Source organism: Euprymna scolopes, chromosome 44 (assembly GCF_053919585.1).
Source record: "Euprymna scolopes isolate OS-2025 chromosome 44, ASM5391958v1, whole genome shotgun sequence".
Lineage (NCBI taxonomy): Eukaryota > Metazoa > Mollusca > Cephalopoda > Sepiida > Sepiolidae > Euprymna > Euprymna scolopes.
In genome coordinates this window covers 13,459,285-13,486,066 of record NC_136525.1, presented here as the reverse complement: position 1 = coordinate 13,486,066, position 26,782 = coordinate 13,459,285, and the positions used below count along the sequence as shown (strand labels likewise).

The 26,782-nt window shown below is 33.8% G+C and overlaps 1 protein-coding gene across 4 annotated transcripts in view; it reads left to right on the top strand.

Annotated features, from left to right (window-relative positions):
* Positions 1-26,782, top strand: part of LOC145268696 (FAD-dependent oxidoreductase domain-containing protein 2-like) — a 456,912-nt gene that overhangs the window by 366,128 nt on the left and 64,002 nt on the right. For all 4 annotated transcript variants that reach the window (XM_080124222.1, XM_080124220.1, XM_080124223.1 and 1 more), the window contains 2 exons: positions 14,974-15,304; positions 22,765-22,895. In XM_080124222.1, coding sequence (XP_079980348.1) covers positions 14,974-15,304; positions 22,765-22,895 — 462 coding nt within the window. The remainder of the gene's footprint in view (positions 1-14,973; positions 15,305-22,764; positions 22,896-26,782) is intronic.

Genomic DNA, 26,782 nt, shown 5'->3' with positions numbered 1-26,782 from the left:
GTGGATTAGCCCAGAGAGAGAGTATTGCAAAAGACACGATCGCATGGGACTCCGGATATATTGGGAAGTCTGTTAGAAGGTTGTGGTGAAGTGTGCTGGAAAGTGGTTTGAGGAGGTGCCTGCTGAAGTGAGAACAAGTGAGGATGGAAATATAGAGGTATGGTAGGACAAAAGTGTCATAATGACCAAGCAATAGGAACATAATCGTCCGGATTTGGTCGTCATTGACAAGGTCTCAAAAAACTGGCAGAATGTAGACTTCTCTGTCCCCTGGGACAGGAATGTGAGAGAGAAGGAGAATGAGAAGTGGAGCAATTATGCTCTATCTGCCTTGGAGATAAGGTGTATACGCGGGGTTAAAAAACAAATAATCCCGATCGTATTAGATCGCTAGGAGTAGTATCAAGTCGTCTGGAAGGATAATTGAAAAAAATATGAATCCCCAATGTTTTAGGCGGTCTTCAGACTTCTGCTCTTGTAGGTACCACCAACATCCTTAGGAAAACCCTTGATCTTTGATGCTCCTGGTTTGGAACCAGGGAAATCCTCTGGAAATGAATTCCATCCCTTTCCAGGGAGACGTTGATAAACGAAATCAGAATTATTATTATTATTATTATTATTATTATTATTATTATTATTATTATTATTATTATTATTATTATTTTTATTATTATTATTATTATTATTATTATTATTATTTATGTTGCTGTTTTTATTGTTATTGTTTTTCATTATCATTATTATTATTGTTATTTTACCTTTTATTATTCTTTTGCTATCATCATTGTTGTTATTGTTATTATTATTGTTAATATTGTTATTACTAATATCATTATTATTATTATTATTATTATTATTATTATTATTATTATTATTATTATTATTATTGTTGTTGTTGTGGTTATATATTATTGTAATTATCATTATTATTAGCATTATTATTGCTGTTATTATTCTAATTATTATTATCATTATCATCATTATTATTTTTCTGACAATTATCATTATTATTATTATTATTATTATTATTATTATAACATTATTATTATAACATTATTATCCTGTTATTGTTATTATTATTATCATCGTTGTGACTATCATTATTATTATCATTATCAGTAATCATTATAATCATCATTATAATTAGCTAGTTTGAATTTAGAAGGTCACATGACAAGATAATTATACCCAGAGACTAATGACATAAGGAAGCGGGGGTCAGTGAGTCACAAAAAACATAGTCGAATGTTCGCGATATGAGATGACGTCACGTTATCACCTGATGGGGTCATTCCGCTAGGCAGCGGAGGTTTTAAATAAAAGTTGCTTTCTCCTAAGTCAGCTACCATCCAAAGTTGACGAGGCCCAATGGCCTGAAGTGACTGGTTTTAAGGCGCCAGTGGGCCGTCCTTGTCCCCTTCTCCTAGTTAGTCGAAATAGCTTCGCTGAATTTATTAGCAAAGCCACACAAGACGGGTAAGAGCTGGACTGGGTTTTGAGAGACTAGTTGAGACGCACACCATGAGGGCATACGGACGTGCAGTTCTAAGAAAATATGGATTCAAGCACCGATTTAAGAGCAGAATTGTGTAAAACGTTGAGAATTATGGGTATGCAGTGCCGACATCTAAAAATTATGGGAGTCACATAGAACTGATTGCAAGCGTCCCTAACAACTACGCCGCCACAGCCGCCATGGCCACCACAGCCGCCACCACTGCCTCCTAGAACTTGATTGCATGTGACGTCAGCAAAAGTTTTCCCTTTTCTTTGTGTTTTATATGGATTACGTTCGAACATCAAATGTCATCTGGCGACGACAATTTTTTAACTTCTTTTTTTTGTTAACAAATGAATTAAAGTTCTACACTTGTGGAACGGGCACAATTAGTGGGCATATTCATTCATATTGTTTATAGATAGATAGATAGATAGATAGATAGATAGATAGATAGATAGATAGATAGATAGATAGATAGATTTCAGTATCGATACACATGGATACGCATGCACATATATATGGCTATATACTTAGACGCATAAACAGAGAAAAATAAATAGATAGATAGATAGATAGAGAGATAAAAACTAACTGAGATAACCATAAATATATATGAAGAAACTTAAAACATAGATTTCCATCTCCGTCATATATATATATATATATATATATATATATATATATATATATATATATATATAATGCTCCTCATCTTGAGTTGAGCATATTGAGAAGTGATACATGAATTACCATTAGCATATAAGCGATGCTCTTTGTGTAAACAAATCGAGCTTAGGTATTTCGGACGATGTCAAAACATCGTTAATTAACGACTCGCACAGCAGTGTAATGGTTAGGAGCCTTGACTGTTGTATAGGCAGTCGGGTTTCAATCCTGGCTTGAGGTAGTTGCCTGTCTAGCTGCACTGAAGAGCTGTGAAACAGCGAAACAGTACTGTATGTGGATGACTATAATGCTCCTCATCTTAAGTTGAGCATATTGATAAGTGATACACGAATTACCATTAGCGTATAAAGCTTAGGTATTTCGGACGATGTCAAAACATCGTTAATTCACGACTCGCACAGAAGCCGCCGATTAGCGTAATGGTTAGGAGCCTTGACTGTCATACAAGCAGTTGGGTTTCAATCCTGGCTTGAGGTAGTTACCTGTCTGATGAATTACTGGATCGATAGTACGATTCGGTAACCGAAACATGTGTAACTAAGCAGATAAAACGATAATAAAAATAAAACATATATTTGCTCTGCAATAGTATTGAGCACTTTCTTCAGGTTTTTACTAATTACCATTTATATATATATATATATATATATATATATATATATATATATATATATAAAATACTTGAATACTTTACCTGAATGCCTACTAGACACTGTCCTCAAGTGTCTAAGGTCTCTCTGTACAGGAGTTTGTCAGAACAACCTGACATGAGGATACTTTTTCCATAGAAGTAAACCCTGACCAAATATTCAAAATCACATAGTATTCGCAGTCAAAATAAGATCTCACTACGGCTACCCCACATTAGCTTTTACGAGGAATGGTGCACCTTCTCCAAGTGATGTTACCTCAAGTAATAGCACGAAGCTGGATACTCCACCAGACTAGATAAATTCTTGTCCTGGAATCCAGTAAGACCAAGAGACCAACATGAAAGATATACTACAATGTATAAAAATGGTTAATTGGGGAGAGGAAAATTATGTTCTCAATTTCTTTACTAACTCAGTGTTTGAGAGATAAAGAACTTAAATAGAACATTCGAATATCTATGTATCTCGTATAGAGTTCAAGTGTTAGCCCCAGGTCGTGGGCCCCTTGATTTCTGAGAACTTCGACTGAAGTAAAATAAAACAAAAAAAGTGAAATCGCCTTTTTCTTCACCATATTCCCTCTGCTTCACTTTTTGTTATCAAGTAAGATATTTGACTTACTTGCAATTTCATCAAATACTTTTGCAAGTAAAATCCGATCCCGCATTTTGCTAATTCCTACCCTCTGGTGAGAAGGAAAGTATTTCTTCGAAACTCCGTGGAGTAAGGACTATCCACTTATTAAGTGTTTCCTATTCGGATTAAATATGTTTTAACTCTTTTTCAAAGTGTTTTTTAACATGTTTTATTAACCATTTGCTCTTATATATATATATATATATATATATATATATATATATATATATATATATAGATGTTTTTATTTGTTTTGTTTTTTTGTTAGCGATATATATATATATATATATATATATATATATATATATATATATATATATATACAGGGTGTCCACAAAGTCTGGCTACATAATCTACATGGTGCCCACAAAGTCTGGCTGCATAATCTACAGGGTGTCCACGTCCACAAAGTCTGGCTGCATAATCTAAAGGGTGCCCATAAAGTCTGGCTACATAATCTAAACGGTGCCCACAAAGTCTGGATACATAATCTAAAGGGTGCCCATAAAGTCTGGATACATAATCTAAAGGGTGCCCATAAAGTCTGGCTACATAATCTACATAGTGCCCACAAAGTCTGGCTGCATAATCTAAAGGGTGCCCATAAAGTCTGGCTACATAATCTAAAGGGTGTCCACAAAATCTGGCTACATAATCTACATGGTGCCCATAAAGTCTGGCTACATAATCTAAAGGGTGCCCACAAAGTCTGGCTGCATGATCTAAAGGGTGCCCATAAAGTCTTGCTATATAATCTAAAGGGTGTCCACAAAGTCTGGCTGCATAATCTAAAGGGTGTACACAAAGTCTGGCTGCATAAGCTAAAGGGTGCCCATAAAGTCTGGCTACATAATCTAAAGGGTGTCCACAAAATCTGGCTACATAATCTACATGGTGCCCATAAAGTCTGGCTACATAATCTAAAGGGTGCCCACAAAGTCTGGCTGCATGATCTAAAGGGTGCCCATAAAGTCTTGCTATATAATCTAAAGGGTGTCCACAAAGTCTGGCTGCATAATCTAAAGGGTGTACACAAAGTCTGGCTGCATAAGCTAAAGGGTGCCCATAAAGTCTGGCTATATAATCTAAAGGGTGCCCACAAAGTCTGGCTGCATAATCTAAAGGGTGCCCATAAAGTCTGGCTATATAATCTAAAGGGTGTACACAAAGTCTGGCTGCATAATCTAAAGGATGCCCATAAAGTCTGGCTATATAATCTAAGGGTGCCCATAAAGTTTGGCTGCATAATTTACAGGCTATTCACAAAGTCTGGCTACATTAAGTAGCCAGTCTTTGTGGACACCCTGTATATATATATATATATATATATATATATATATATATATATATATATATATATATATATATATATATATGAATTGGTCACGTTTGGGAAACACACTTCTGACGTCATAGACAAAGGACGATTCTCCATATAGTTCGAATTCCAGAGGAGTTGAGTCTGCTAGTCAGTCAGAAAGAGAGAGAGAGAGAGAGAGAGAGAGATGTTTGAGTTAGTCAGTGTTTGGAAAAACGTGTGCATAGCCACGTGACATGGTCACGTTTGGGCAACACTATTCTGACGTCATAGACAAAGGACGATTCTCCATATAGTTCGATGGGTTTGAATTTCAGAGGAGTTGAGTCTGCTAGTCAGTCAGAAAGAGAGAGAGAGTTTTGAATTAGTCAGTGTTTGGAAAAACGTGTGCATAGCCACGTGAATTGGTCACATTTGGGAAACACTATTCTGACGTCATAGACAAAGGACGATTCTCCATATAGTTCGATGGGTTCGAATTTCAGGGGAGTTGAGTCTGCTAGTCAGTCAGAGAGAGAGAGTTGAGAGTCATTCAGTTCGCAGCCAGTGGTCAGCTGACCCTTTGGAAGCGAATGGAAGAACAGTAAACTATGTAGATCCCGAATTTGAATTCCTGACGCTATCAGCATTCGACCGGTCCAATGAATAAAGAATCATCAGTTGTGTTTTGTAAAACTGTTGTCATGTGTCATCATTCAACACCCAAAAGATAATGTGTTAAACATCTTATTATGAACATTGTATAATCCTTCCAAGAATATGTATCTCTCCTCCTCCTCCTCCTCCTCCTCACTATATGTTTTATCTTCTCTTCTATTCTTTTCTTCTATTCTATCTATCTATATAAATAAAATGAACTCATTTTTTCCCGTCTGATTTTGACATTAATAGGATTAAAAATCAAGATATTTCATGCAAATATAATATGCACAAACGGCAGAACACTATCTGAGGTGTGTTATAGGCTTATTATTTCTCAAATTCCTCGATAATCTTAGATTTCTATACTTTTTCTGCTGAGAAGTCACGGCCAAAATCGGTTAAGATCAATGGAAGTGGTAAAATATTTTCTCTCTAGTAAATTCCTCCTCCCCCTGCCACCACTTAACACCGTTTGGGGATCGTTCACAAGGAACAGTTGAGAAGAGAACACCGGTTTGACTTCGTAGTTCTTTCATGTGAAGTTATTTAAAATCACTAAACTAAGCTGCAGTGCTCTGTGGCGTAGTGGTTAGCGTGCTGGACAATTCACATTATATTTTCACGTTCGCGCCGACCTACCGTAGTCGTTTTTTTTTTTTTTTTTTTTTTTTTTTTTCCTAAACAACTGGAATGGACTTTTCTTGGTGGCCGAACTGTTAACGTTGCAGATGTATTTTTTTTGTTGTTTTTTTTTCACACTTTATTTTCCTACTTTTACTCATGACTCCGGGTTTGATCCTTCCTTCTTACCTACCATAACATTTTTTAAAACTCCCCCCCCGTCCCGGAAACAAACACTCGGGCAACGCCGGGTACCCCCGCTAGTAAGAAATATAAGAACTGCGCATCTATCACCCTATCACCCTCAGTATATATATATATATATATATATATATATATATATATATATATATATGAAGTCCCAAGCATCTCAGAACAGGCCCGGAAGCCACTCGAGGATAAGGGTCATTGCGTGTACAGTAATCAATGGGATAGTATCGTAGTAATCGTTAGTAATGGAGATTTGATAAAGTGCCTTACTTAAGGGGGAGGTTTATCAGGAATTTGTTTATGTTGGACTTGAACACATCCACATTGTAGTCAGGTGGGAAACAGGCAAACGGAAGAGAGTTCCACAGGCGTGCACTTCTAAGGAAGAAGCTTTGTTCATGGAATCTACGTTTTGATTTAGGCACAGATAAAGAATGGGGAAAATTATTGACAGTGGTTTCAGCTAGACGGGTGTTTTTCGCGAAAGATTGGCGAGGGGGGGGACTAGGGATTGGAGCTCAGACGAGCACTTGCCACGGAAATAACGATAAAACAAAGACAGGCTGGCAATGTCTCTTCTGTGGGAGAGAAGTTGTAGGGAAGAGAAAAGGGCATCCTCCATTAGGCCTTTCACCTAAAGGTAATGTGTTAAACATCTTATTATGAACATTGTATAACCCTTCCAAGAATATGTATCTCTCCTCCTCCTCCTCCTCCTCCTCATCATCATCATCATCATCATCCTCACTATATGTTTTATAAGAAATATAAGAACTGCGCATCTATCACCCTATCACCCTCAGTATATATATATATATATATATATGAAGTCCCAAGCATCTCAGAACAGAACTGTATATATATAAATGGCTCTCTACCTCTCCCCATCATCATCGTTATATCCGTTATATGTGTTAGTCCAATATCAACTCTCCGTCTCTCTTAATATGAGTCTCCTGCTATTCAATATCTACTTATTTGGTACTCGTTTTCCAGTGCACCTATACGAGGGTTTGGAAAAAAAAACGAATCTCGCGTATACCACAAAAACACAACAAGGGGCTCATTGAGAAACAAAAAGACACAACGCGAAAAAAAAACAAAAAAAAAATACAATGAAAGAAAAGTAATCATACACTCTCATATGAAAGATTTAAATTACTAGAAATATAATATACAATAGCTAAAACATTGATACATACTATTTTAGTCACGTAAATTACTAGAAATATAATATACAATAGCTAAAACATTGATACGTACTATTTAAGTCACGTAAATTACTAGAAATATAATATACAATAGCTAAAACATTGATACGTACTATTATAGTCACGTAAATTAAATGAAATATAATATACAATAGCGAAAACATTGATACATACTATTTTAGTCACGCAAATTACTAGAAATACAATATACAATAGCAAAAGAAAAACAAAGATATGAATGAGAATAAAAGAAACAGTTGTAAACCACGCGTAATCCATTGATTAATGAATTGTTTTGTTTCAAAAATGCACATATACACACACATAGAGATACTGGGTAAGAGACAAGAGGACCCGTAGACTAAAAAAAAAAGGGTTAAATTAAGTAGTGTTCTCTCAAATAATCTCGTTGCAAGTTACTAAACAATAAAGAGACAAATGAAGCCTGGAAAAAATTATGATAATTCGTTTAGTAAGAGATTTAAAAAAAAAGAAGTTTTAATCAAAAGACAAAAGAAAACTATTTGGGCAGTTGGTGTAAAAATTTATCAAACGAGCAAGGAGAGATATTAATGCTATGATTGATAGGATATTGAAAGGGAAACGAGGGTTGATGTAAGAAAATAACAAAAAAGCTGCACAAAGAAAAAGAAAAAACTCACACGAAAAATTATATATATATATATATATATATATATATATATATATATACAGACGCAATTAACATTATAACATACGTGGTCTGAAGACCGTGACGTTTTTACTAAAATAAAAAATATCCCGTTTCAGTTTGGTGAATTTACAGTCTTAGAACCAACAAACATCAAAGACTATGTAAACTTTGATTTGGTCTTGCAATGATTTGACTGGCTTTGTAAAATATTTTTAATATTTGAAACTGTATTCTTGCACAACCAAGCTGAAACACTTCAACACTGCTCCAGTGAAATTTTTGAAAATACAAAAACATGCATCCTTGCTATTTATAAAGTTGACTGAGTGTTTCCCTCGCAATGTATAAAAATGTTGCCTTTAAATATTTAGAAGAATACGTTGGAAAAAAAAGAATAAGGAAAGGAATTTTTGACGAATAAAAGTATAAAATGGAAATATCGAACAGACATTTTTATTTGGATTTAATTATTCATGTTTTATTGTGCGAACTTTGGAGTTTTCTTTTCATCTTTTTATTACCTCAGGAAGGTTTAATCGAATTCTTGATTTTTTGGAAAGGAATGTAACAGAGCGCGTATGAGCGTGTAAGAAAATATCAGCAGGATCTATAAGATAGCTGGCTTTCGAGGATATTAGCAGCAGTAACCAAAAAAGCACATATGCAAATTAGGAAGTGTCTGTGAGCTGGCACGACAAGAAAAGAAAAATGGACACCATGTGAACGGGAGAAAGAAAATGTGCGGTTGAAATAGATGGGAAGTAAAATCGAAGACGAGAAATGGCTGATCAACGTGTAGTGGAGCAGAAAGAAAAATATACCAGAGAAGATGGACATTTAGCCCCCACGGAGGCAGAGAAACTCTTTAAGTTGGTGTCGCGATCGGGAGAAAAAACGACTTGTGCTAAAACAGAAAGAAAATAATTATTTAGTTTCTTTGTTTGTTCCTGCGACATTACATCTCTATAGGCACGCGACGGTCCTTAACTACGCAATTCTTTATTTGGTCAATCATCTCTGGTGTTCTGACTTCCTTACTCCTCCCACACGTCTCATCATCCCTCACAGACTTCCTTCGTTTCTTGAAATTCTTATGCCACTAAAAAAACTGATGTTTGATGAATATTAGATGGTCGAAAAGCAGTCTGAAGCATTCTATACGTTCCTGTGCCATGTTTTTTCTTAAGTTTAAAACAGAGTTTTACTGCATATCGGGTGTGGTTTTTAAATTCACCAGTTGTGACAATCAAGCTTTAGTAAGCTGTATTTCAATTCCTGCTGTAACTGTTCATTTGAATCTAAATCCTAAAACTTGGTCAGTCATGTCATAAAATGTATAGCAATAACATACTGAATTTTCAAGAGTCTACGACAATTATAAATCGCTATCCAAAAACGTCCGGAAACTTATTGAAGGCACCTGGTAATTTACTGTTTTTCTCGTAGAAAATATATGTATATATAATAAATATATATATATGTGTGTGTGTGTGTGTGTGTGTGTGTGTGTGTGTGTGTGTGTTTATATATACGCACACCTACACCTACACCTACGAAGTCAAAAATGCTTTGTGACTGGTTGGTTGGTTGTTTTTGTTTTACGGCATATCAACCCTTTTCAGGTTATTTAATGCCGAATCTAGTTATTTTCAGGAACGATTTTTAATGGAGTATTTTTTTTAAAAGTCAGATTCTATTTAACCCATAGTTGGGACCCTAACAGGTACTACCACTCCGAGTCAGAGTGGACCTGGGAGCAATGGCAATTAAAGGGTGGCTCCACACTTCCCAAGGCCCGCAAGGTGGGGCCTCACCATCAGATATAGTTTTAGGTCATATCCAGGACCGACTTTGTGACTGGGTTCGAATCTCTCGATTGGAAGTAATTATCACTTCGTACATTGATAACGTGAATACGAAACATGTATTTGTGGATTTTCTTTTTTTTTTTAAATGGGTAGAAGAAGAAGAAGAAAATCGAATATTAGCAAGAAGAAGATAGAGGAGAAATAAGAAACCGAATAACTATGATGAGAAAGCTGAGTAAGTTGAAGAGGATAAAAAAGAAAATGGCGGAGAAGGTAAGACAAAGGAAAGGAATATTAAGGGGGGAAGAGGATGCTGATGAGGAAGAAAAAGGTAAAAAAAGAAGACAGGAAGAAAAGGGAGGTGAGGACGTTCGAAAGAAGAAGAAGAAAATAAAAAGAAGAAAAAAGAGAAAAAACAAACAAAAATGAAGAAAGAGAAAAGAAATTGTAAAGAGAAGAAAAAGAAGAAGGAAATAAAAGAAGAAGAAAAACAAGAAAAGAAAAAGGGGGAAAAAATTGTAACAAGAAGAAGAAGAAAAAGGAAATAAAAGAAGAAAAGACGAACAAAAAAGAAAGAGAAAGGAAATTATAGCAAGAAAAAGAAGAAGGAAAAGAAGAAGAAGAAGAAGAAGAAGAAGAAGAAGAAAATAAAAAGAAGAAAAAACAAAGAAAAGAAAGAGAAAAGAAATTATAACAAGAAGAAGAAGAAGAAGAAGAAGAAGAAGAAACAAAGAAAAGAAAGAGAAAAGAAATTATAACAAGAAGAAGAAGAAGAAGAAGGAAAAGAAGAAGAAGAAGAAGAAGAAGAAGAAGAAGAAAATAAAAAGAAGAAAAAACAAAGAAAAGAAAGAGAAAAAAAATTATAACAAGAAGAAGAAGAAGAAGAAGAAAATAAAAAGAAGAAAAAACAAAGAAAAGAAAGAGAAAAGAAATTATAACAAGAAGAAGAAGAAGAAGAAGAAGAAGAAGAAGAAAATAAAAAGAAGAAAAAACAAAGAAAAGAAAGAGAAAAGAAATTATAACAAGAAGAAGAAGAAGAAGAAAAAGAAGAAGAAGAAGAAGAAGAAGAAGAAGAAGAAGAAGAAGAAGAAGAAGAAGAAGAAGAAGAAGACCTATTAGGACAATGCCAATTTTCCATTTTGCTTTTCCCTTCGTCAATTAAAGAATACTTAGTCGCGGAATTCGTTCGAAAGGTCCTTCCATCTTTGCAGCAGCTTCCGGTTCCGCTGTGCGCATTCGATCTCGTATTTCGTTCAAAAACGGTGAATGGCAACTTCCTGGAATTCAACATGGGAATTTTCTACGCCGTTTCTTGCGCTCTGCGATTCCGCTTTGGAACGAAAGGACATGGAAACAATACGTCTTCTCGATTCTGTTGCGGGTAATGAGAGTGCGGCTTCTTTCTAGGGATGAGCAGAGCAAGTATCTCATATATCGACCCCACCCGCATTCCCTCCCTCAAGAGAGGCGAGGACATTGATACGAGCATGATTTTTATTCTAATAATTTTATGGGTTGGCGGAAGGAGACAAGCGTAGGGGTAGAAGTGATCCGGCTGCAATTGTGCGGTTAAAAAGAGAGCAAAATTGCATTGGTCAACGTAAACATTCTCAGCCACCGTGCATACCAACGCAATCATTGTTCTCAACAGAGGCCACACGGCTCCCTAGAGTGCGTGTGTGTGTGCGCGCGCGCCTAGATAAAAAAAAAAAAATAGACGTCTTTGAAATATAATATAATCTTATTTCAAACTTTTAAAATAAACTTGACTTTTAAGGTCACAACTACTACCAACATTTATTCGACTTGAATTTCATTTCAAACTTTTAAAATAAACTTGACTTTTAAGGTCACAACTCCTACCAACATTTATTCGACTTGAATTTCATTCAACCGAGAGTAAAAAGTGCACTTTCAGTTTATTTAAGCAGTCTTGTTGCTCTCACTTCTTTTTCTCGTGGAATATAAAGATTAAGGACAAAAAAAAGTCCTTTAGTCCTCATATTCCATGAGTTATGTTTTTGACAAAGGGGGAAGAATGGCTGTTTTATAGGTCGGAATCTATGTATCATACGCTTAGCGTTGCTCAAATTTTGACCTTTAAATAATCGATATATATATATAGAGAGAGAGAGAAATAGAAAGGAACAAACCGTATTATGTGTTCATCAACGTTTCGTCTTTATTTCGAGACTTCCGAAATAAAGACGAAACGTTGATGAACACATAATACGATTTGTTCCTTTTTATTTCTCTATTTTGTCGGAATACTATTTCCATTATTTTCATAATCATCATATATATATATATATATATATATATATATTAGTGATCGGTAATTGTATCGGAATCGGGAAAATATTGGAATCGATTCCGATACAATTACTGATTCTGTTTCCGATTCTTTATAAGTCTCTAAATATTGAACTATGAAAGTGTTATTTTTTCCTGATTACCGTAAAAACCGCATCGGGGGTGGGGGAATCTAGAGATTTTAATCTTACTGGAAGTATAAATGAATAAATATTTATTAGTTTATTATTACTACAAATAGTGGAAGATGTTTCTTAAACCAAAATTCAACAAAAAAAAAAATAATAATTTAAGGAATCGGTTTTGGCATCGGAAAATAGGCCCTAATTTCTTTCCGATAGCGATAGCCCAAAAAGCTCCAATTTTTTCGATTCCCGATTCCGATTCCGATAAATCGTCCCAAAACACACACACACACACACACACATATATATATATATATATATATATATATATATATATATATATATATACATATATATATACTAGCATTTCAGCCCGGCGTTGCCCGGGTGTTTGGAGATGTATGTTGAGCAATAAAAAAAAAAAGCGGTCAATTTTTTTAACTTTGACCCCTACTATGACTCCCTAAAATTTATTGTTTGGGGCTCAAATCAAGTTATTAAGTTAGATCCATGTCCGAGGAACCTATATCTAAAATTTCAAGTGCGTAGACCCAAAATTGTCGGAGGAGTTTGGTAGAGGTCTCAAAGGCAAATCGTTGAACTTTGACACCTTAATCGCCAAATTTCTGGCCGAAAACCGATCACATCGATTTTCCCAAATCTCAGTACTCTGTATATCAAATTTCGAGTCTTTAGACTGAAAATTGACAGAGTTATTGCGAAGGTAAATGTATACAGACACACACACAGACACACAGATACGCACACAGACACGTTCACTTTTATAGATATACTAGCATTTAAGCCTGGCGTTGCCCGGGTGTTTGGAGTTGTATGTTGAGCAAAAAAACAAAGAGGTGAATTTTTTTAACTTTGATCCCTATTATGACCCCTTAACATTTATTGTTTTGGGCTCAAATCAAGTTATTAAGTCAGATCCATGTCCCATAAACCTATATCTAAAATTTCAAGTGCTTAGACCCAAAATTGGCAGAGGAATTTGGTAGAGTTTTCAAATGTCAAATTGTTGAACTTTGACACCTTAACAGTCAACTTTCTGGCCGAAAAATAGATTATAAAGATTTTCCCAAATCTTAGTACTCTGTATATCAAATTTCGATTCTGTAGGCTGAAAATTGACAGAGTTATTGCGTAGGGAAATGTACACAGACACACAGATACACAGACACGTTCACTTTTATAGATATAATAGCTTGGGCGTCCGACGTTGCTCGGGTGTTTGGATGTGTATGTTGAGCAAAAAAAAAAAAAAAAGTGGTAGTAGGAAGGCAGGCTCGAACCCGTACCGCAAAGGAGGAAAAGAACGGGGAAACCCTAACGTTTATGCTGTTACGACCACCGCATAACCCGAAGCGACATTTTTTTTTAAATTAAGGCTAAACAATCTAAAGGAGAGGATAACTTTCAAAAATGTCGGCGAAAAAAGTGACCCCCACCCCTGTAGAAAAGTGTCTAGTTGAAGGGGAAGATATTAATGTTTTTACCCAATTTTTCGATATTTGTCGTATGAAAGGTCGAACTTTAAAACGATACTGATGTTGGTAAAATCCGTCGCCTCTATTGAAAGTTTAAGGCACACATGCAAACAGACATACATACATACATTTATATATTGATAACTAGAAATTTTCGACCCAAGCTGATGAAAAAGCTTGCCCTATCTCTGAATACCCTTTATGTAAAATTTCAAATATTTAGACCAGAAATTGTCTGAGTAATTTGGAAGAGACCGCAGAGGTCAATCTTTTTTAACTTTGACCTCTATTATGACCCCTTAAAATTTATTGTTTTGGGCTCAAATAAAGTTGTTAAATTAGATCCATGTCCAAGGAACCTATATCTAAAATTTCAAGTGCGTAGACCCAAAATTGTCGGCGGAGTTTGGTAGAGTTCTCAAATGTCAAATAGTGGAACTTTGACCCCTTAATCGCCAAATTTCTGGCCAAAAACCGATCATATCGATTTTCCCAAATCTCAGTACCGTGTATATCAAATTTCGAGTCTGTAGCCTAAAAATTGACAGAGTTATTGCGTAGACAGACACACAGACACACAGATATACAGATACACAGACACGTTTACTTTTATAGATATAATAGATAGATCGATATTATACAAGGTGTCCAAAAAGTCACTGAATGGTTTTGAACTTTAATAGATTCTTTATTTTATGATATACTGACAAGGCGCGTTCGAAATTAATGTTTCTATTTAAAGCACATGGCAGCATGATACTGTACCTTTTCATTTATTACCGCACAAGAATATAGGCCACGCATATAAAATCAACAGTAGGCCCTTTGATATGATAGAAGCGTGCTCAAAATGAATGTTTCTTTTTAACAAAGAGAAAACCGGTTTTCAGCAAACGGAAATGGAATCATGTCGTCTTTTTTAGGGCGACAATTTTATAATTCCACCCTGAATTGCGGGAAAACACTTTTGGCGTTTGTAAGGGGGAAAAAATGAATTTCCACGTTTAAATAGATTACGCAGAAAGTGAAAATTTCAACTAGAAATTAAGTTGACGTGTTTCTTTCCTTTTTCCCAGGTAATTTCTTCACACATTATCCGCGCCATCGGAAGCTGATCAGTATCAACAAACGTAACACGGGAAAGGCGAACAAGGAATTCAACATGCGCCACGACTGGAACTCTTTACTTTCTGACAACGAGGCTCTCCAGGTGCGGCACTATAGCAAGGTGATGTTTCCCCCCGCCGACATCCTCGTGAAATACCTGAGCGACTTCCAACGACTTCACGATATCAACGTACAATTCAACACGGAAATCAAGAATATATACACACTTAAAAATGATACAGTTAAAGAGAGACACACGTTTATCATGGAGGATCAAAATGAAAACTCGCATGCTTGCCGGTAAGTGCAAATCTTCAACAATCTTATTATTCATAATTATATATATACTAGCAGTTCAGCCCGGCTTTGCTCGGGCCCTATGTACTGTTCATAACTTTATGTACATATAAAACAGCGAAACAGTACTGTATGTGGATGACTATATATATATTGTGTTCAGCTAAAATCAAATTAAAAAAATTTGACCCATGTCCAAGTAACTTACATCTAAAATTTCCAGTAATTAGACCCAAAATCGGCGGAGGAGTTTGGTAGGGTCTTCAAAGGTCCAATCGTTGAACTTTGAGCCCATGACAACCAAATTTCTTGCCGAACCCAAATAAAAAAGATTTTCCCACGTCTCAATAACCCTTATGTAAAATCTTGAGTCCGTAGACTGAAAATTTACAGAGTAGTTTGGTAGGGAAATGTACTCACACAGGCACACACACAAAGACAATTCCACTTATATATATATATATATATATATATATATATATATATATATATATATATATGTGTGTGTGTGTGTGTGTGTGTGTGTGTGTGTGTGTGTGTGTGCACATTAGAGATAGGACGATTTTAATATTTTCCCGTATATATATATATATATATATATATATATATATATATATATATATATATATATGGTTGGTTGGTTGTTTTTGTTTTACGGCATATCAACCCTTTTCAGGTTATTTGGTGGAGGAATTTGGTAGAATCTGCAAAGATCAACTCTTTCAACTTGGCAACCAAATTTTCGCCCCGAAACTGATTAAAATGCGTGTCGCATGTCTGAATACCCGTTATGTATAAATTGCAAATGTTTACACACAAAATTGGCTGAGTAGTTTGCTAGACGCCGCAATGGTTAAATCTTTTGAACTTTTACCCCTTGGCAGCTCAAATTTTCGACCCAAACCGATTAAAAAGCTTACCCTATCTCTGAATACCATTTATGTAAAATTTCAAATGTTAAGACCAAAAATTAGCTGAGTAATTTATTAGAGACCGTAGTGGTCCCTTTTTTTTACTTTGACCCCTATTTTGACCACTTAATATTTACTTTTTTGAGCTCAAATAAAATTAAAATGATTGATTCATGTCCAAGCAATCTACATTTTAAAAATTCGAGTGTTTAGACCCAAAATTGGCAGAGGAGTTTAGTAGAGTTTTCAAAGGTCAAATTGTTGAATTTTGACCCCTTGACAGCCAAATTTTCGGCCGAAAACTAATTAAAAAGATTTTCCCAAATCTCAATACTCCTTATGTCAAATATCGAGGCTCTAGACTTAAAATTGACAGAGTTATTGTGTAGGAAAATGTACACACACACACACACACAATTAAATACTGTAAATTATGATTTACAAGAATTCATTGTTCGACGGGATATTTAAAAAGAAATATTCAGATTTCCTTAATCCGCGCAATTGTAGGTGTGTCAGAAATTTCGTGAAAATATTGAATAATTCCACCCCATCTTTCCAAGCTTATAACTCCTCGAAAAATGTAATTCAAACCCTAATTTTTTTTTCAATTAAAGGAGAAAGGACCAAAGTTTCATTAAAAAAAAAAACAAAAAAAACAACGTGTTTTTTTTTTTTTAAGGTTTTGAACTTCGGACTTTACAGGTAAATTTCTAAAAAACAGTTCTTTTTTTGTTGTTGTTGTTTTAAATTTGAATATATTATTTATTGACCTTTTCTTTTCAATTTGTGATATATAAGACTTTGGTACATAAATTAATTATTTACTTTTTAATAGACATTTCAAAATGGGGTGGGGCGTGAATTAATTCGACCCCCTGTCTTTCCAAGCTTATTACTCCTCGAAAAATGTAATTCAAGCCCTAATTGTTTTTCAATTAAAGGAGCAAGGACCAAGGTTCCATTAAAAAAATAATTAAAAAGAAATAACGTGGTTTTAAAAAAAAAAGTTTTAAACTTCAAACTTTACAAGTAATATTCTAAAAAACACTACTTGTTTTTTGTTTTAAATTTGAATATATTATTTATTGACCTTTTCTCTTCAATTTGTGAGTAAATTAATTATTTACTTTTCGGTGAGTAAATTAATTATTTACTTTTTAATAGAAACTTGAAAATGGGGGGAGGCGTGAATTTAAAAAAAAACGTTTGTCTAAAATATTATATTCGGTTTATTGGAAAGAACATAAAATTTCACTTTGACACTGAAAATATCGTAAAAATAGAGTCAATAGAAAAATTTTGATATATTTTTAAAGTTTAAAAATTGAAAAATATTGAGTTCGGAAAATTCATTACCGTTTAAAAAAATATATTTCTATTACTTTTAAAACAACTTTAATAGTTTATTTTGGAAGTATAATCCATAAACGAAAATAAATAACCCACTTTTAACAGAGAAATTATGAGATTTTTATATTTTATTCGCAGTTTCGTGTTAGGAGTGTCAAAAATTCCTACAAAAATTCTGATACACCTAGCGCAATTGTCCTTTTCTGCGTTTCTTTAAAGGAGTTTCATCTTTAATATATTTTCAATACATGTGCTTCTGAGGAGATGAGCCTTACATCGAAAATCCATGGATTAAGGAAAGAACTTTTAATATAAACCATACAATTTATACGCACACATACATCAACGCACGCACACACACACACACACACACCCACACACACATATATATATATATATATATATATATATATATATATAGTCATTGACATACAGTCGTGTTTCGTTGTATCACAACTCATCAGTGCCGCTAGACTAGCACCTCCCCTAAGCTGAGGATTGAATCTAGAACCATTGTGTTGACAGTTAGCAGTTCTACCAATCGCCCCACGGGAGCGGCGCCCATAAATAATCTCGCTAAATGTCTATTAAAACAAACATTTGTCCACCACTTTTACAGTGCTCTAACTGCTTGCTTATAAACAAACAGTGGGCGTCGCATTTTTCAGGCAATTAAGTGGCGGTGAGATATTTACGACAGTCCTCTATCACAAGAGGAGGGGGAGCTTTATATATATATATATATATATATATATATATATATATATATATATATATATATATATATATATATATATATATGTATATATTAGGGATAGGACGATTTCAATATTTTTCAATTCCGATACAATTACCGATCCTGTTCTAAATTCCCGATTCCGATACAATTACCGATTCCGATTCTATTTAAATTTCTAAATATAAGATTGTTTTGTTCAAGTGAATTCGGCTAACAGTAAAAACGCAGGTTAAATGTGTATATATTTTCTCAAATGTAAAAATACATTTATTGGTACAACTTATAGATTTTAGTTTTAATGATACTTTAAAATCAGTAGATATTTGTCATTTCATCATTAATACGAGCCATGGACAATTAAGTTTTAAACAAAACATAAAACAAAAACAAAATTAATAAAATCGATAGAAATAATCGTTTTTAAACTTCGGAAAACAAGTACATTTTCCGATTCCGATATTCCGAAAGTTTCGATTTTTGCGATTCACTATTTCTATTCGAATTAAAAACTCAAATATATAGATATATATCAAAACTAATATATATATATATATATATATATATATATATATATATATATATATATATATATATATATATATACATTAGGTTGGTGCAAAAATAATGTTGTTTTTTGACTTGAAGTTGAACGTCAAAAAACAACATTATTTTTACACCAATCTATCACACACACACACACACACACACACACACAAACACACACACATATATATATACATATATATATGTATGTATGTATGTATATATATATATATATATATATATATATATATATATATATATATATAGTCTTATTTGTAGTATTCCAAATTTTACTGGGTTTATATAATTCAGTAATCGTTCATATACCAATAAATTTTAATCCATAAATAGATGACTTAAACTGTAAACTACAAAATTATCATATTTCATAATTGAGCATTCATATATTGTTTTAACAAAAATCAAGACTTCAAAGAATGGGTTGATAGCAACAAATAGTGTATTTCATCGTTAGTTACAATTGTATCAAAACTATTGGGACAAATTCAAACATTATGTAGTTTGAAAATTTTCACAAGAACAGCTTTTCTTCAGACTGATAGAATAAAAAACACTTTAGCAATAAAACATTATGGAAAAGAAAACAAGCGAAAATATTTTACCTATATCGCATCCTTGCAAAGTATTTTTTAAAGATTTATATATTTACCTGCATTTAATAAATAAATGAATAAATTACAATTTTTTTTTTTAATTCAAACAAAATATCATACAATGTTACCATTAATTACCTATGTCCATTTAATATGTTTTATTAATAATATTCATTGATTTCTTAAATTTCTTTATTTCTTTATTTAATTTAAATTATTTTTTTAATCCGGACAAATCAACCGAATTAAATTGTTACGATTCTATGTTACTTTCGTATCTGGAATTTTTACAAAAATATCGGCTAACCTATTTATGTGGTTTAAGAAAAGTTTTTGTTTAAAACTTATTCAATAAGGAAAGAAAGTTTAACATTACTTTATACTTAGTTCATTCTCAATCTTCAATTAAAATTAAGGGTATCAATCTATTTTTTCTATCGTTCTTTCCTATTAAGATTTACGATTATCGGATATTTCAGATGTAGAAAGGGAGATAACTGTGTAAGTTCGAAATTATAAATTTTACATTTGGCCGAATAGTCTTGAAACAATTGTAACTAACGATGAAATACATTATTTGTTGCTATCAACCCATTCTCTGAAACCTTGGTTTTTGTTAAAACAATATATATATATATATATATATATATATATATATATATATATATATATATATATATATATATATAGAGAGAGAGAGAGAGAGAGAGAGAGAGAGAGAGAGAGAGAGAGTGAGGGGAGAGAGAGAGAGATAGGTGCTAGTCTAGCGGCACTGATGAGTTGTGATACAACGAAAGAGGACTGTATGTCGATATATATATATATATATATATATATATATATATATATATATATATATATATATACTAGCATGGGTACCAAGCGTTGCCTGGGATGACATGAAGTTCCGTTTTGAACACGCCTGTTATACTAATCATTTTCATCATAGGCAACGTGGATACCCCTACAACAATCCCCAAAAATAAAAAAATGAATAAAAACTTGTAAATGTAATCGCCCAAAAAAAGAAGTATGTGATACCCTCTCCACCAGATATTTCGGCAGAAGGGATACAAAGAGAAGAAACAATTCTCTGGATATTGAGCACTGGAAAGAAAACTCTTCCTTAAAAAAATAAATATTTCAAAATAAATCATTACATCTTTTGTTCCAATAAAAATAGCAGCGAATTCCTATTTTATCGCCCCCCGTCCCCAAAAAAAATTAGCCAAGTAGGCAGAACCTTAAAAAAATGAAGATCTACCAAAAATTAATTCCAAAAAAACAATTAAATGAAATTTTTCGTCATTTTATGTTTCTAATGTAGTCCTCCTCCCTCCAAAAAAAATTAAATTTGTCTTATTTTGGGGTTCGTTTTGTTTATAAAATTGTTAGGTGAAAGTACAGAATGTTCTCATAAAAAATTATTTAAATTTATCCTTATTTTATGTTTCAAATGTAATTCTCGCCACAAAATAAAACAAATTTTATTCGTCATGTTTTGCACCCCCCTCCCTCTCGATCGCCAAACTTGAAAAAATGCTAGAAATAACATGTCTCATTGAACGCTTAGTGGCCAAAAATTGGTGCTCATTTTACGTTAAATTTATAGAGAAAAGTAATCCACATTCTAAAATGTTAATTTTCTTTGGGTTTTTTTTCAAAATTTCTTCTTTCATATTATTTATAAAGGCTGTTTAAACGTATTAGGCTCAAAAAAGGTAGGTCTTCATTGTTTAGGGGTTAAAAACCGGGTACGATAATGAATATATCCAGTATTAAATAGTCCTTATACACTGTGGAATTTACTTTATGTATGAAAACCAAAGAGGGGAGATATAACATATGAGAAATATTTGGAATCAAGTCTTCCCTTGCTGTTATTTCAGATCATTTGAAACCATATCAGCAAGTTTTAGTCTCCCCCTCTATCAAGGCCAGAGGTTTGGGAGAAATATCAGATATTTTGTAATTCGTATGCAAAACTAGGCAAACAAATGACTATGATTAAAGCATTTGTAAAGGTGCAGTATCTTTCCATTCTCAAAATGTCCTTTAAAATTACCACTATATGTAGGTTTTCGATGGCGCTGAAAACGAAAATAACGTTTTAAATTCCAGGGAACGAGTAATTTCTAACATATGAAGAAATTAGTTTAAAAAATGAGGGATCATTTTTCTATATTAATTTACAGTAAAATGAGCACCCACTTTACAGCCATATTTTTGGTGGGGTCCTCTGTTATTTATTTATTTATCTATTTATTTATTTTTCAATATTCAATTTGGCTACGAGTATAGATATATTCATATATATATAGATAGATATTAGTGGTGGGACGATTAATCGGAATCAAAATCGGAATTGGTATCGGAATCGGAACAATTTGTGTCTTTTTTTCCGATGCCAAAATGGATTTTTAATTTGATTTTATTTAAAGCAAAATTTTCCACTGCAAGTAGTAATGATAAAATAACAAATATTTATTGATTTTTGAACTACTAATAAAAGCCAAAATCGATAGATTACTCTCATGTGAGAGTATTTTTACGTTTGAGAAAATATATGCCCATTTAACATGTGTTCTGACGGTAATTAGAAAAAAATAACAATTCTATATTTTTATATAAAGAGATCTATAAAGAATCGGAATCGGTAATTGTATTGGAATCGGAAATTTAATACGGAATCGGAAAAAAATATTGGAATTCTAAAAAATCTTCTGAAAGATTTACCACCTTTTTTGTTTTTTGTTTTTGTTTTTGTTTTTTTGTTTGTTTTTGTTTTTTGTTTTTTGTTTTTTGTTTTTTGTTTTTTTTGTTTTTTTTTGTTTTTGTCTTTTTTTGTTTTTGTTTTTGTTTTTTTGTTTGTTTTTTTTTTGTTTTTTTTTTATTTTTTTGTTTTTTTTTTGTTTTTTTGTTTGTTTGTTTTTTTTTGCAATTTTATAAGTTCCAACTTATTATTTTCCGAAGCTTGATTTTAATTGACATTTTAGTTGGTTTGTCATAGTTAACCTTGAAATGACATTTTCGTCGGTCTGCCAGGTTTTATTTAAATGAACATTTCTGTCTGTCAGGATTAACTTAAGCTTTACGAAATGAACTCGGCTTGCTCTTTTTTTTTTTTTTTTTTTTTTTTTTTGTCCTTATCGCAAATTTTTAAATTGCCTTTGTGGTTTTATTCATCTTGGGAGGGGGGATTAATAGGGGGCTATCATATCTCTAATTTTATGTGTCTCTTGTCTCCCTGTCTCAGTAAGTATCGGCGATTTACTCACGTGCTTCGTATATTTCGTGTTTCAGGTGGATTATTACGGCTACCGGATTCTGGAAACCCAACGTCGCTAATATAGTTGGAGACGAGTTAATTCAGGGGTATGAGTCCATTTCCACAGACCCCGACGACTATGAGGGAAAATCGGTCCTTATTCTTGGTAAGCTCATCAATTATTTTGATTGTTAACGAAGCATTGGCATTATGTAACAGCGTTTTACATACAGAACCCATACTTTGCTTGGCCTCGCCATTTTTTCGTCTATGCACCCATAATCTATCTCTCTCCTTCTCTCTCTCTCTCTCTATCTCTCTCTCCTTCTCTCTCTATCTCTCTATTTATTTATCGCTCTATCTATCTCTCTCTACTTCTCTTTCTATCTCTCGATTTATGCATCACTCTATCTATCTATCTATTTATCTATTTATCGCTCTATCTATCTATTTCTCCTTCTCTCTCTATCTTTCTATCTATTTAGCACACACACACACACACACTCTCTCTCTCTCTCTCTCTCTCTATCTATCTATCTATCTATCTATCTATCTCTCTATCTATTTAGCACTCTATCTATCTCCTTCTCTTTATCTCTCTATCTATTTAGCACTCTATCTATCTATCTATCTCCTTCTCTCACACTCGCAGAAGTTGCTAGTCTCAGTCTTTTTTATAAATACTATTGTTACATATATGAATGATTTGTGGTTCAGTTTTTCTCGGCCGTATCGATGAAAAGTTATTTTCGTTTTAAATGAATACGAGACGTTTTTTACGATTTCAAATATGGTTGTTTTCATTACATTTATCCAAATACAATGACAATCACACATCAGGGCATGGTGGAAGTTAGGTGGAGTAGAGTGGGTTACAGAACACACTCTCTCTCTCTCTCTCTCTCTCTCTCTCTCTCTCTCTCTCTCTCTCTCTCTCTCTCTCTCTCTGTGTCTCTGACCTCTCTCCTCGACTAATCGCTTGTCTTTTTATTTTGTAACTCTGACCTCATGACCTTCTGTTTGTGTAGTCTTTTGTTCATTGTTTTCGGCTGGCTTTTTAATTTTTACTAGACTACCCGTGACCCGTTGGGTCAGTATGTTATATTAGCTATGGAATTAATGTATGAGCGTGACACTTGTGACGTAAAGAAAATAGTTTTATTTTGACAAAACAGAAACATTTCTATGAAAGTATATTAAAATGAAAAAAGAATATAGATAGATTTCTATGGGTCGTTCTGTTTATTATAATAGATTATTTTTGAAAAAAAAAATTTACAGTTACTGAATTATAAATGGTTGGCCATACTTATAGGTAAATGTGCCCTGAACAGATACCATAATACTTATTATAGTTAAATTCAAATTTTGATATATCTGCTTTTTTTTTTTTACATCGTTCATTTCTGTATTACGTTTAAGTTATTTTAAACCCCAATCTTTCCATGTTAAATAATAAATTGAAATAATAACGTTAATATTTCAGCGTCCCAATTGTCTTTTGTTTTTTTTTTTGTTTTTTTTTTTGTTTTTTGTTTGTTTGTTTTTTTCGCGTTTAAATTATCCAAATAAACAATTGTTAATACTGCCTGCTTTATTTTTTTTACATCGTTCATTTCTGTATTACGTTTCAATTATTTTAAGCCCCACTCTTCCCATATTAAATAACAATTTCGAAATAATAACGTTAATGTCTCAGTGCGCAAGTCATGCGCGCATGCGCAACCGGATTTCGTAAACCGGAAAGTGGGTTACATACATCGTTACAAGATCATTTGAGTTTTATAATTATATAGATTATATGGGTCAAGTTTCACTTGGCGATTGACGCCACCATGACGCAATTCTTTGGTGGTCCCGGCTTGTTCCAGGCACTATGAATATCGGTCAGCTTTCCCCTGGCGATTGACGTCATCATGCCGCACTTTTTTCGTGGCCCCGGCTCGTTCCAGATACCGTGCATATCGGTCAGGTTTCCCATTATATCCTGGGTATTCCAGGCCCACCTTGCTCTTTCTCTAACATTATTAGATCATATGTTCTTTTTTTTTTTTTTTTTACATAGGCATCACCACATTATCAAGGCCAAGAGGCCACTCAAGGATAAGGGTTAAAGAGTGTACAGTAGAAATTGGACAATATAGTAATCATTAGTAATGAAAATTTGGTAAATTGATAACTTATATGGAACGGCTCATCAAGAACTTATTTACGTTAGACTTGAAGACAACCATATTGTAGTCAGCCGGAAAGCAGGAAAACGGAAGACAATTCCACAGGCGTGCAGTTCTAAGAAAGAAGCTTTGTTCATGGAATCTACGTTTAGGTTTAGGCACAGATAAAGAGTGGGGGAAATTATTGATAGTGTTTACAGCTAGACGAGTGTTTCTTGCGAAAGTTTGGCGAGGGGGGACCATAGTTTGAAGCTCAGTCGAACACTTTCCATGAAAATAACGATACATCAGAGACAAACTCGCAACATCTCTTCTGTGAGATAGAGGTTGCAAGGAAGAGAAAAGGATATCTCCTACGAGGCTACGAAGTCTATTTTGAACTCTATTAAGGCAGGCCAAGTCCTTTCTAGCAGCTCCTGCCCAGATGTGGCAACAGTATTCCATCCTTGGACGTACCTGGCTCTTATATAGATAGAGAATAGCATCAGCAGTGAGATATCTACCGGATCGATAGAAAGATCCCACCATTTTTCCAGCGGCCTTGGCAACAGATTTGATGTACGTGTTCCATTTAAGATCAGGAGTAATGGTCAAGCCCAGAAGCTTGTCAAAACTTGAGGCCTCCTGAAGACGAGAGCCATTCATTTCAATTGATGCCAGATGTGGATCAGAATGTTGATGATGTAAAGAGAGAAGCTTGGTTTTAGATGCATTAAAAGTAACCAACCACTCCTTACCCCATTGTACTACGTGCTCAAGATTAGAGGAGAGAGAATTGGAGAGAACTTGGTCGTTTACTGTCTTAGATGTGCTACCATAAATGGTAGTGTCGTCAGCATAGATTTCTACAAATGATGTAAGGATGTGATTTGGAAGATCATTAATGTAGATCAGGAAAAGAGTTGGGCCCAGGATGGACCCCTGAGGGACACCGGCATTAATACTGTGAGCTTCTGATTTTTGCCCCTCAACTACTACTCTTATGAACCTATCAGAAAAAAATGATTTAATAATTGAGAAGACATTTCCAGCAATACCATAGCTAGAGATCTTATGAAGTAAACCTTTATGCCATACCCTATCAAAGGCCTTAGATATGTCAAGAGCAATTGCCCTAGAAAGGTTGCCCCCGTCGAGAGATTTGCTAATCCTATGAGATATAACTGTAAGCACATCTGCTGTAGATCTAGCAGAACGGAAACCATATTGAGTGTCACTAAGAAGGTTATTTTTGTTGAGATGGTTGATTACTTCTGCATTTAACACAGATTCCAGCAACTTACTCATGACGCACAGGAGACTTATTGGCCTGTACTGAGAGGGGGATGAGCGATCACCTGAATTCTTAAATACAGGGCATATTGATGAAATTTTCCAGGGAGATGGGAAACTATTCTCCTTAAAACAACGTTTAAACAGTTTTGTAAGTATGGGCGCTAGTTCAGGTTGAAGTTTTTTGAGTACTATAATAGTAGTACAATCTAAGACCAGCGTGCAGCTTTCCAATGGGGAAACATCTGTAATAAAGCTGCTGAAAAGACAAGCCGAGATTTGTTCATTTATTCATTCAGTCTTCTTTGTATTTTTCCGTCAAGCAATACCGAAGATGAACAAGGTATGTTTCTCCAATTGGTCTGATATGAACCCCCTCCCCGCACTCCAAAGAACTGTATCCGTCCCCTATTATTGTAAAGGCCGTCTGTCATAAATGTTATATGTCCTATCTATACACTTATCATTAGACGACTACATATACACTTCAAATGTATATACACTCATGAGCAAAAAAAAAAAAATGGACCAAGAGTGAAAGAAGGAAGAAATCGATTTTTCAATATTTTTCCACGAATTTTTGTTAATTTTAACTGAAAATTTCTAT